This window comes from Brassica oleracea, chromosome C4, assembly GCF_000695525.1.
Source record: "Brassica oleracea var. oleracea cultivar TO1000 chromosome C4, BOL, whole genome shotgun sequence".
NCBI classification, from domain to species: domain Eukaryota; kingdom Viridiplantae; phylum Streptophyta; class Magnoliopsida; order Brassicales; family Brassicaceae; genus Brassica; species Brassica oleracea.
Window position 1 is genome coordinate 44718292 of NC_027751.1, and position 12977 is coordinate 44731268.

Below are 12977 nucleotides of genomic sequence, written 5' to 3' on the forward strand. Positions count from 1 at the left end.
AAAAAAATAAATGGGTATATACCGACGGACAGTGGTCGTCGGAATATACTGACGGACATATATCCGTCGGAGTATACCGACGACCGTTGTCCGTCGGTAAATTCCAATTCCGACGGATATATGTCCGTCGGTATATTCCGACGACCACTGTCCGTCGGTATATACCCATTTTTTTTTCAAATTAATTTTGCATTTTTATATATTTTTTGATATTAATAAATTTAAAAAATCAGAAATTTAAAACTAATAATATTATAAAATTTAAATTCATAAAAACCGAAATAGGAAAAAAACATTCATAAAGTTTAAAATTCATGCAAACCGAAATAAAAAAAAAACATTCCGAAAGTTCTAAAAAGCCGAAATAAACTAAGATGAACTCGAAGACATCAAACGATCTAGCTTCTGCATAATCTCGGTGTTGAACTTCTTCTGGGATGCCAACTCAGCAAGGATAGTGGCATTCTCCGAACGGATAGTGGCATTCTCCGAAAGGATAGTGGTGTTCTGCTCCTCCAATGCCCCAATCCGTTCATCTTTGTCATGTAGCTCCTCGAGAATCATGGGATCGGCATACGGAGCTTGTGAAGAAGATGCCGGATACAAAGAAGCACGACGGGCCAACCCAACTAAACGGCCTCCTTTCCTTTTAGGAACCGCCTACAAAAATATTTAAAGTAAGTAAATAGGGACAAGTAATCGACATTATTAAAAAAATATAATAATAAAAAAAAATTACCTTTTCAACCATCTCATTTTTTGCAATAGAGACAGGTTGGTTGAAGCTCCCGTGGAGTCGCCGTCATCAGAGAGAGGCTGAGATTGAGAAACTATCTCAGCTTCCACCAAATCAACTACACCTCTGATCACGGGGTCCTGAATTTGACCCGTCGTCTTGTTAGTGTGAGCCACCTTAATGAGTTGGAGACGATCAACGGGATTACCGTCATTTGCTTCGATCTAAAAAAACCGCCATTATTAGCCAAAAAATATATAAAATATTTATTTAAAAAATATAAAGATAAATAATAATAAAAAACTTACAAGTTCATCCTCCTTAGTAGACATGGAGCAAGCGCCGAGGTTGTGCACATACATCCCTTTCCCGCCACGATCGCTCTTCCGGTTCCTGGAGTTCCTAGAAGACGTCTCTGCAGTGTCTTCCCTCTCCCAATGAGCTATCAACTGCTCCCACACCCCCCCGTTGATGAACCGTGGCTTCTTGTTCTTCTGCCAAACTGTCTTCCACGCGTTTATCTGCTTTGTGTAAGAGTCCATGGCCTTTTCGTTGAATTTCTTACGGACTGTTTCCGTAAGATCGGAGTGCCAGTTGAACTCTTGCTACAAAACAAACACAATTTAATAAGTAAATATATGTAAAAAAATGTAAAAACTTAAAAAAAATGAAGGGTTACTATACCGCAAACTGACGAAACCACAACTCTCGTTCGTCGGAAGGGATCACACTCCACTTTGGATATCCAAAACGGAGCATGGAGTACATCATCTGGTTGATGCTCCGGCTAATGCCATTTTTCGACTTGGTGAACCTTTAAAAAAAAATACAAGTTAGCAAGTTAATTAAAGCAAAAAATATAACGGTACAAAAAAAAAAAAATACTAACCAAGTGCTATGGCCTCGTCGTGGGTTGAGTTGGAGAAACGGGAGATGCTCTCGACCTGGTTGTTGAACCAATAGATGAACCGGCATGACCCCCGGATCCTGTTGAGCAGCAGCGTGAGGGGCAGAGGGAGCTGGAGCGGGAATATATACCGGAACCGAGTCATGAGACGATACCGATGCACGGGAACCGCTCACCGAACTACGTCGAAGACGGGCTGCGGGGCGGGCTTCATCCTCGGCCCTAAAAAAAAAAAATTAACCCATCAAACATAGTTTATTAGTGGAAACTTAAAAAAAAATATTAAAAATTTTAAAATTTACTATACATGATTTACATATATATATATATGTATACAAAATTATAAAAAAATTATAAATATAGAAAAATGTTGTTAAAAATTTATAAATGAAGAAAAATGTTGTTAAATATTTATATTTTAAAAAAAAAATGTTGTTAAATATTTATTAGTGGAAACTTAAAAAAAAATATTAAAAATTTTAAAATTTACTATACATGATTTACATATATATATATGTATACAAAATTATAAAAAATTTATAAATATAGAAAAATGTTATTAAAAATTTAAAAATGAAGAAAAATGTTGTTAAATATTTATATTTTAAAAAAAAAATGTTGTTAAATATTTATTAGTGGAAACTTAAAAAAAAATATTAAAAATTTTAAAATTTACTATACATGATTTACATATATATATATGTATACAAAATTATAAAAAATTTATAAATATAGAAAAATGTTATTAAAAATTTAAAAATGAAGAAAAATGTTGTTAAATATTTATATTTTAAAAAAAAAATGTTGTTAAATATTTATTAGTGGAAACTTAAAAAAAAATATTAAAAATTTTAAAATTTACTATACATGATTTACATATATATATATGTATACAAAATTATAAAAAATTTATAAATATAGAAAAATGTTGTTAAAATTTATAAATGAAGAAAAATGGTGTTAAATATTTATATTTTTTTCAAAAAAACGTTTTTAAAAATCAAAAAACGTTTTTAAAAATAAAAAAAAACGTTTTAAAAAATCAAAAAACGTTTTTAAAAATAAAAAAAAACGTTTTAAAAAATCAAAAAACGTTTTTAAAAATAAAAAAAAACGTTTTAAAAAATCAAAAAACGTTTTTAAAAATAAAAAAAAACGTTTTAAAAAATCAAAAAACGTTTTTAAAAATAAAAAAAAACGTTTTAAAAAATCAAAAAACGTTTTTAAAAATAAAAAAAAACGTTTTAAAAAATCAAAAAACGTTTTTAAAAATAAAAAAAAACGTTTTAAAAAATCAAAAAACGTTTTTAAAAATAAAAAAAAACGTTTTAAAAAATCAAAAAACGTTTTTAAAAATAAAAAAAAACGTTTTAAAAAATCAAAAAACGTTTTTAAAAATCAAAAAATGTTCCAAAAAAAACTAAAACAACAATCCTAACTTATATATCCTAAACTATCCATTCAATCCTAAAATGTTCAATCAAACAACCTAAAATCCGAGATCAACTTCCAAAACCCTAAACAATTGAAAAAAAAAAAGGTTGAAAAAATAATATTAAGAAGGAACTGTGGCCATTATGGGTGCAACCAACTTTTAAGTGTTAATGGAGATTTTCACATCCCATAGATGCTATTGGTTCAATAAAGTTAGTAATCATAAAACAAAAAAAAAAGGTAGAAAAAATAAAATTAAGAAGGAACTGTGGCCATTATGGGTGCAACCAACTTTTAAGTGTTACAAAAAAAAGGGAAGAAGAGTGGAACCCCATGATCACATCTTTTAACATGTCTCTCTGCAAATTGTAAAGATTCCTGCAAGTGGTGGCAAAAGCCAAATCTCCAAAATCATATTTTGGATCTTCAGAGAAGAAAGAAACCAAAAATATTCATCAAATTGACAAACAAAAAAAAGTGTTAAATAAAGAAACTTATTATTATGTAAACGGTAAAATGGCGATTATTATTTGCCTTGTCCATCCTCAAAGAGACACTCTCTTTTTCCCTTTGAAAGCTTCATCCACCGCACCGAATCTTTCTCTCTTGACTCCACATTTCATTAAGTTTCTTCAATCTCTCTCTCTTCTCTTAGACTCTGTTCATGTGGAAGCTGTTGTGTCTTGAACCGCAAGGCGTTGGGAGATATCAGCTAAAGATTTAAGATTGCATTTGATCAAAGCCTCCACAAAGTAACAAGTCTCATCGTTTGTGTTCCCTTCTGGTACATCTACCACAAAGGACTCGATCACAAGCGTCCCTATTCTTCCTCCTTCAATGGTCTCAGGGTGAAGAGAGATAACTGATGAATAGTTCTAATCACATTTAATAAACAGAGCAACATGAATTAGAAAAAATGGGGTTTTAATACAAATGAAACATTGATTTAAAAAAAGAAAGAAATAAAGGTTGGTGCGTTTACCTTGAGTCTGTGATCTCCACCAACGATCCTCATGCTGAGAATATGCTCGTTCTCATCAAGCAACTCCAATCTCTCAGTGCTTCTAGTAGCTGGTAATCCTGACTTTACATCAACTTCTCTTACAGTACCAATCTCCATGTTTCCTTTCACCACACATTTACTGATAAATGGTTTGTACTTCTGTGGCTGATCGAATCTTCTCACAAGGGACCATACCTAATATAACCAAACAGATGATCAAAACCTAATGCATACAAAAGATTTTCCTTTTTTATTATAAAATCTAAAAATTTCTAAATCATCTCTTTCCCTCTACTTCAGTTACATTTACCACAAGAGATTTAGAAAACCTTCATCATAACCAGTTTGTAGATCATCTAGTCAAATCTATTCGCCCCAATCTAGCACTAAATGAAGAATATAATGCAAGAAACAGATGATAAATGCAATAAGTTAAACGACACAAAGATTTAATGTTATTTAGAAAATTAGTTAGAAAGATCTTGTTATTGGAGAAGATTTCAAATCTTAGAATACTATTGGAGTTATAAAACACACAAAAATATACTCTCTTGTTTCAAAACAATACATGTTTTAGAATTTTCAGACATATTAATAAAAACATATTAAACGTTAGTTATAAATACATAGGTTTTTGCGATTATTTGTTTTCTATAGTTCCAAGACAATAAGAAATCAAGAAATTTAATTAATGTTTTTGAAATTTACAATTGATCATTATTGATAATAAAATGCATCGAAAAATACAAAATATATAGTTTTGAAACAAAAAAAAAATTCTAAAACATACATAAAAGGAGGAAGTATATAAGAAATGAACAAGATCCCGGCTAACTAATGAAACCGGATCCGACCATATACAAGACATGTCAATAAGAATTTCTATAACCAATCTTTATCTAAAAAGAAAAAAAAACTTCTATAACTAAACAATCAGTAGAACTAGATGAGAGATTCACATATCTATATGGGATTTTGGCATATCTTTGACTAATTTATTTTTGGTTTTAATGTTTTTAAATGTTGAAACCAAATTTCTAATATATTATCTTACGAATAACAATTAAATTTTAACTAGTTAGTTTTTTTGGCGTCAATAACTTGTATTCTCTGTTTTATAATATTTGATGTTTTGGTTTGATGCAAGATTAAAAAATTTACATTTTTCTAAAAATCACTTTTAAATATATAATTTTGAATTCATACACCCAATTATAAAAAAATCATAAATTTTATTGGTAAAAAAGTATTCAATAAAGTTATAATTAAAGTTAATTTTAAAATCTCAAAATAGAAACAATATAAACCTTGTAAAACATCCTATAATTTGAAACGTAGCGAGTAATAGTTTGACGTTGTTGAGGCATATGATTGATCCTAATGCTAGCTATAATTACCAAATACGACCTACGCACCATATAAAGTTTGTTTATAAACCGGCCATACGAAATTCTAGGATGTTTTCGTTTGGATTATTACTTTTAACTTTATTGTTTGCTTGACATTATAACTTATATGGGGCATATAATAATATGAAGACATCTATAGACACGTGCCCTGCATATTTGTGGGGATCGGAGAAAATGAGAAAAAGGGTGAATAATGTGATGCGAAACATGAGGACCATTGAATGTCTGGCGTGCTACCGATATTCTATAGTTTCATAAATAGTGAAAAGTAAACATTTAAAATACAAATTATGATCAAAGTTATCTTTGCTGTAGTGTCGTAGGGACATGTGCCTCTTTCAATCACATTCACGGTGGTCGAACTTGGTTCTCCAAACATAACAACATTTTGAAGTGACATGTTTTTAGTTAATGATAGCTTGCTTAGTGTAAGTAATCAAAAGTTACTAATCCCAACGTATGAAATTGTTTTATAAATCTCATGTTTTATGTTTAGATGGTGTAAGAGTATACGGCCGCTCTTAAAACAGGGTCATTGATAGGACGGAGGGGGGAAATTTCAGGAGTAGACATCAACGAATACACATGAATATCATTTTATTAATTTATCGATCAAAAAGTATTGTTTAAATTTGTTTTGTGGAAGTTTTGCATAACTTTAGACCAAAACTCTTTAGGCGGCCGGAAAGATTTAAAAGCCAAAAGGTACGAAAAATAAAAGTTATCTTATACGATTTTCTAGAGAAATTTGGTACGCTGTTGTAGGCAGATTTTTCAAACATATAGTCAAATAAAATTCATATTATGATTGTTTGTGGTCCTCGTAATCCCATGACCGCCCCTGATCAATAAACCAAATTGTCTTATAAAATCTCTAAAACTTCATTCCCTTTTTTATTCTAAAATGAAATTTGGAATAGTAAATGTTCTAAACTTACTCTATTTTTCATTTTTAATGGAGTAAAAAATAGATTTATTCAATAAATATAATAGTGATTTAAAATTTTGTTTATTACTCTATTTTTATTTTATAATAGAATAAAGTTAGAGCAAAATCTAACTTCATTATAAAATTATTCCATTTTAAAATTAAAATTGGAATTTTACATTGAATATGTTTTTAGTTGAAGATTTTTATAGATTATTTATTGTTTAAAAATTCAATCGATTTTGAAATATTTATTTATATTAAAGAAGACAATTGTATTTTAAAAATATATTAAAAGTTACATATTGATATCTGTTTATAACATGACATTTTTCATGTATTTATTAAAGTTTCTAAACTTTTTCTTTCTTTTAGTTGATTTATTTTAATTAAGAATATACAGAAATTTCTTTATGCTGATGGCCTAAGGCATAAAAATTGAATATACAAATTTATAACCAAACATTAATATTTATATAATAACAATTACTCCCTCTGTTTTATATTATAAGTAGTTTTAGCAAAAAATATTTGTTTCATAATATAAGTAGTTTTCATATTTCAATGTACATTTTCTCTTTATTGGATATTGTGTAACCAATCAAATAATGCTAACTTTTTTATAATAGGTTGAATTTATTAATTAAAATAATTTTTTTTACAAAAGCAACAATTTTTTAATATTAGTGTTTTTAACTAAAACTACTCTACAATATGGAACAGAGGGAGTATTAGTATTTATTATGAAAATACAATCTTAATTTTGAATTAATTTAAGAAAAAAAATTCTTACAGCTATTTTTCGCCTTCCAACTTTGAATCTTGCTTTAGAATTTTTACGAGACATCTTATAATATTTACTAACAAATCTACAATTTTTACCCTAAAATAAAAACAATCAAAATCGGTGAGGAAGTGAAGACATATATAGTTAAATGCATGTGTAACCTGAAAATAGAGTATAAACTAATATACTGTTTGAAGATATTCGAATTTCTTTAGTTATCATCAACTGATAATTAGACATTTCTATTTAGTAATTTTCTAGTAATATTTTGGGTGAATTCGTATAATTTTGGATATTTCTCTAGAAAACTTTTTTTTCACAATTTCCACCATGCAAATCTCATCATTATGTCAAATACTCTTCTTTCACGTTTCCCACCAAGCAAATCTCCAATGACGGCAACTCATGATAGAGTATCATTATGTCACTTTTATAACATGACATGCTTTGCTTCATTTGAGCCATACAAATGAAATCTGTTTGACATTGTCTCAATCTTTTTATCATTCCATAGTTCAAACGTTTATTGTTATTATTCTTATTAATTTAATAATTGGCAAATTTTAAACGAACTACGACACCAAAACAAAGTGAACCTGGAGAACTTTTTATGAATTTTTCTTAACTACTTCTCAACATCCAATTTGTTAAATAAAGTTATTATTTAATAATTGACTTTTAAACGAACTTTGTCAGAATGACTTTCATTTCCAAAAAAATGTGCAAACGGTTTTAGAATTTGACTATCTCACAGTAGTAGCATCTTTAGTATTTTTCCCTCGCACAATGATAGTTATAGGCCTTGTAGTCCCTTTAGGCCCATATAATATAAGTTTTGCTAGCCCACAATACCTTTGCTTAGACCTTCACTGTTAATTTTAAACCGAATCAAAACAAAAAAACAAAAATATCTTATATATTAAAACAGAAGTCACAGTCTTGATTGATGTGTGTTTTTTTTTTAAATAAACCTAATGGACATATTTTTTTAAATTCATGTTACATTTAATGTCTAATCTTATCATTTAAATTTTGGGTCTACCAAAAAATTTTATTGAGCTATCAATAATTGAATTTAAAGAATAGATGATACATTAGATTTATATAGATATCATATATTAAATAGATATAATTTAATATTGTAATACTATACTTCCATATGTTAAATATTTAAATATTTGTTAATGTTAACTTTTAAAATTATAAAGATTTTTTTTTAAAATAACAAAAATCATGTTATCTAACAATTATTAATCTTTACTACCTTAAACCAATGAAAACAAATTTTAAACTATATATTTTATTTTAAAATTAAAAAAAAAACTAAATATTTAATTATTTACTCGATAATATAAATCTATGAAGCGAAATGTTTAATTTTAAAAAAACTTTCTAAATTTGTGAATGTACAATATCTTTGAGTATGACAATAAAACAATATTTTACTAATCTTTATATATATAGTTATGATTTTAATAATCAAATAATAATCTGAAAATATATATATATAAGAAGATACAAATACATGTGAAAGTTTAAAACAATATATTCAATAAAAAATATACTGTAAAATTATTATATTTTAAAAATTGATAGACACATATATTATAATATATACCAATTTAGAATTGAAAAAAAAATTATATAAAAATAAATGAAAACAAAAACCCGCACGATTGCGCAGATCGAAATCTAGTAATCTATTAAAATAAGAGTACAAAATTGAATTGACCTTAATTTTTTTCTAATATTTACATTTCCATTCCACTGAAGTATTAAATAATCATAATTTTAAATAATCATTGTCTTTCTTGTTTTATTAAATTATTTCCTAAATCAAGTTTAGCTAAATTTTTATGTTCAAGATACTCCCTAAAATGACTTACCTAAATTTTAGAAAAATTCAAGTTCAAAACGACTATTAATAATATTATGTAATATTTTTCAAGTATCATATAATTTTCACACATTTAACTTGTAAGGCCTAAAATATATGTAATTTGAATATTAAAAAAATACTTGTTTAACCATTACGGTTACCGTTAACTATTTTCAACAATAAAATCTATATATTCTAAGATTAAATATTCTTGAATTATTTGTAGAATAATATAGATTGTTTATAAACGAATATTCATTTTTAATCAATCTAAATCTCGCTTAATATACATATATATATATATATATATATATATATATATATATATATATATATATATATATATATATATATCAAATATTTCTAAAATATATTTATAACCTTTTCAGTTACCATTAATTATTTTCAACAATAAAATATATCTATATTAAATTTTAATTAAATCTTGCCATATGCTCCATATTTAATCAAAATATTTAAAATATTATTAAATTAGGGAAATAATTTGGTGTTAAGAGAAAAGTTACTCAAACATATTAATGGGTCAATATTTGTCGAAGATTTAGTATAGCGCAAAAGTCAATATTTTTTAGAGCATGTTAACTATTTAATTATTGTGTTTATAAAAATTTTAAAATAAGATAAATATTTAAAATATTAACTAATAAACATTTAAATAATATTCATGTACATAAAAGTAAAAATAAGTACCCGCACGGACATGCAAGTGAAGTCCTAGTAATCGATTAAAACTTAAATCTTCTTCAAAAAATTTAAACTGCTTATAAATCGAAAACACACATTATTCATAGACATTTGGGTGGCCAATTGGGTTTAGTTTGAATTCAATCAGTTTTTCGTTTTGTTAGAGAGATGAAATTTAGCCTCATTTGAATATTTTAAAATTTTGGTTCTAATTTGGTTCGGATTTCCTCAGATAATTCAGATATAATAACACATCTCAAACCAAGTTGAAGCCGTTTTAAATATAGGTTCAGTTCTAATTCGGGTTTACATTATTTAAAAACTTGTTTATTATTAGAAAATCAACACTTTAGTTCACAAATTTGGCAAATTTGAACAATTTGCACTACCATAAGATGGTGACATTATTTAGAAATAATTGTAAAGAGGAAGAGGGAAAAAAAACTAAAGTAGCAATAACAACTCTATATATATATGAAATGTTATTTATATTTTAAAAATAAAACAATATTGTTTAAACTCCAAAGCAAACTTATTTATAATTAAACTTCAATACAATTCTAAAACACTAAAAAAATCTCAACATTTGACCAAACACTAAAATTTACATTAAGCATAGTATTTGAGTTAGTTATTTATGTAATAAATACTTATTTTAAGATATTTATTAGAATCTTTGAATATTTGGATATTTATTCGATATTGAGTTCGAGTTTGGTATGTTTTGTTGATGTTTTGAAATTTCGGAGTTTTTATTAATATCTGTTCGGATACAGATTTAGTTTGAGTAAAATTCAAAACCCAAAATGCTAAAGATAAAGGATCCATTCCGGTTCAGATTTTCGAGTTGGGGTTTTGCCTACCCTTGCCATTGTATATGGTTTTCTTGTGATTTTAATATTTTATATACTTTGTAAACAGAAAAAAAAAATGAAAATGTGTTTTGCCTAACAAAAAAAAAAAACAAATCGGGGATTTGATGCCCTTCTTAGTAGTGAAATTTGAAACAATTAACTTAAAATTTAAGAAATGTGACAAAAAAAAAAAAACTTAAATAATACTGTATTGTTATTAAACAAATATGTATATCTTCTTACACAACTCTTTCACATTTATATTACAAATGACATATCACATACATTCCACACCAAACATTCACAAACTCCAAACATAACATTAAATAAAAACTAGCAAGAAAGATAGACAGTACACTGAAGAACAGTCTCAAGTCCATCAGTGAACTGATGCGGCTGCTGCTGTTGCGTCCCGCTAGATCCTGTAAACGTCTTCACAATCGCAAATCCTCTCGCGTTCACATACTTCCCGGTCCCTCCCATAACTCCTAAATGCGACTCCGAAGCCGCTGTTCTATGAACACCAAAGAAGCTTATACTATCTTCATAACCGCCGCTCTCAAACATGGCAGTAAACGCCATCGTCTGGCTAGTTCCATCAACCGCACTCGCCACATAGTACCCCTGCGCTTTCCCGAGCAAACCAGACCCGAGCTCGTGGCCTTCAGTTAGTTCGTCGTCAATCACTGTCATTGTCCCGAACATAAGCATCTGTAGAGCGGAACCGCTCGGGAGCTGACCGCCGTTAGCAACCGGTAGACCGTTTAAAAGGTTGTTGTTACCGTTATTTCCGTTGTTCTGGAGGATGTTAGCCGTGGTCCCACCAAGTCCAACGAGAAGAGGGACGTTGTTGTTGTTGACGATACCGTTGTTGTTGTTGTTAGCTGGAACTCCGTTGGTTATAGGAAGGTTTGCGCCGTTGGGTTTAGCGAATGGGAGCTGGCCACTTAAAGCCGGGTTCGCAACGACTCCAGTTACGGCTCTAGCCGTGGGGTTTGAGCCGCCGAGTATATCGTGCATGAAAAATACCAGTGTGTGGTCAGGACCTACACCACCACCACCAAGAGCTGTACCGGCACCTGCACCACCTCCAAGAGCTTGACCGGGACCAGTGGATGAACCACCAGCCGGTAGAGGAAGTAAAGGACTGGGACCAGTGGCAGGCAAGGAACCTGGACCACCATTGACCGGTAAAGGACCAGGAACAGAGCCAGCGATTGGTAGAGGACCAGAACCAGTAGTAGTCAAAGGACCTGAACCACTTGATGAGCCTGGCCCTGTTCCGGCACCGAGACCAGTTGCAGCAGCACCTGCTGAACCACTTGATGGTATTGATCCTGTTCCTGAACTGAAACCGGTACCCGCAGAACCCGAGCCAGTTCCTACAGAACCTGAGCCAGACGCTGGTAAAGGACCAGGGAAGGGACCTGAGCCAGGGGTGTTTGTGGCTGGGAACGTATCTTTTTCATCAAGAAGTCGAGCCGCAGCTGTGAAACTAACAAGGAGAGTTAGAACCAGGAAGGAGAGTATCTTTTGACCTGCCATTGGACAAGAAAGATGATCAGAGAAGCTAAGATTGTTGTTTCAGCTAAATGATCCCAAGGGTATATATATATACATATGAAGAAAATTTGTTAGTAGAAAAAGATGGAGTGGATGAAATGGAGCAGGTGATACAGCTTTTTCTATTATCTGGTGGTTTGGTTTTGGAGAAGAAATATACACAACCACCTTAAAACTAAGCTAACTTCTCCCCAAGATTCGAATATTAGTTCCGGTTAAGATAATGTGCTTAAAACGAGTGCAATAAGAGAAACCGTAGGGTGGTACAATTTTGCGCATCTTTTTTGCTTTGATTCTCTAACCGAATCCTACGTGGATTTGTCTCAAAACAGGATAAGAATTCGAATATTTCGGTAATTTATCTCATCAATTCTCATTAGTGGATTACGTCTATATTATTAAAAGAGAAATACCTATTTGAAAATGTTCTTACTTCATTAATTAAATTTTTTTTTTGCTTGTCTTTTTCAGTTGCATTTATGAAATATCCTAAAATGAATAAACTGCCTAATTTATTACTTGTCATTTCAGTTACATTAATGAAATATGCTTAAATAAATTTAAACTTCCTATTTTATTGTTTGTTTTTTTCAGTTACCTTAATGAAATATCCTTAAATAAATTTGGACATAATGTCATTTAATCAACCAAAAAAACTCATGAGTTATCCTTACGTGCATAATTTTAATAATGGAAATTTTTAAAAACGTGCATCATTAAAATGTTACATAAAACATGCAGCACTAATATATAACATGCATCAATAAAACTA

General features: G+C 29.3%; 2 protein-coding genes across 2 annotated transcripts; both read right to left on the bottom strand.

The window, feature by feature from the left end:
- Positions 1–3327: 3327 nt before the first annotated feature.
- Positions 3328–4678, bottom strand: LOC106337711 (abscisic acid receptor PYL8-like). The gene is made up of 2 exons (XM_013776844.1): positions 4060–4678; positions 3328–3952 (listed from the first exon to the last, which is right to left on the bottom strand). Exons 1-2 carry the CDS (start codon positions 4195–4197, stop codon positions 3740–3742), a joined length of 351 nt encoding a protein of 116 aa, XP_013632298.1. The 5' UTR covers positions 4198–4678; the 3' UTR covers positions 3328–3739.
- Positions 4679–10882: 6204 nt separating this feature from the next.
- On the bottom strand, positions 10883–12332 carry LOC106340422 (dirigent protein 25-like). Its single transcript, XM_013779300.1, has one exon. The coding sequence runs from the start codon at positions 12185–12187 to the stop codon at positions 10976–10978; it is 1212 nt and encodes a 403-aa protein (XP_013634754.1). The 5' UTR covers positions 12188–12332; the 3' UTR covers positions 10883–10975.
- Positions 12333–12977: the final 645 nt, after the last annotated feature.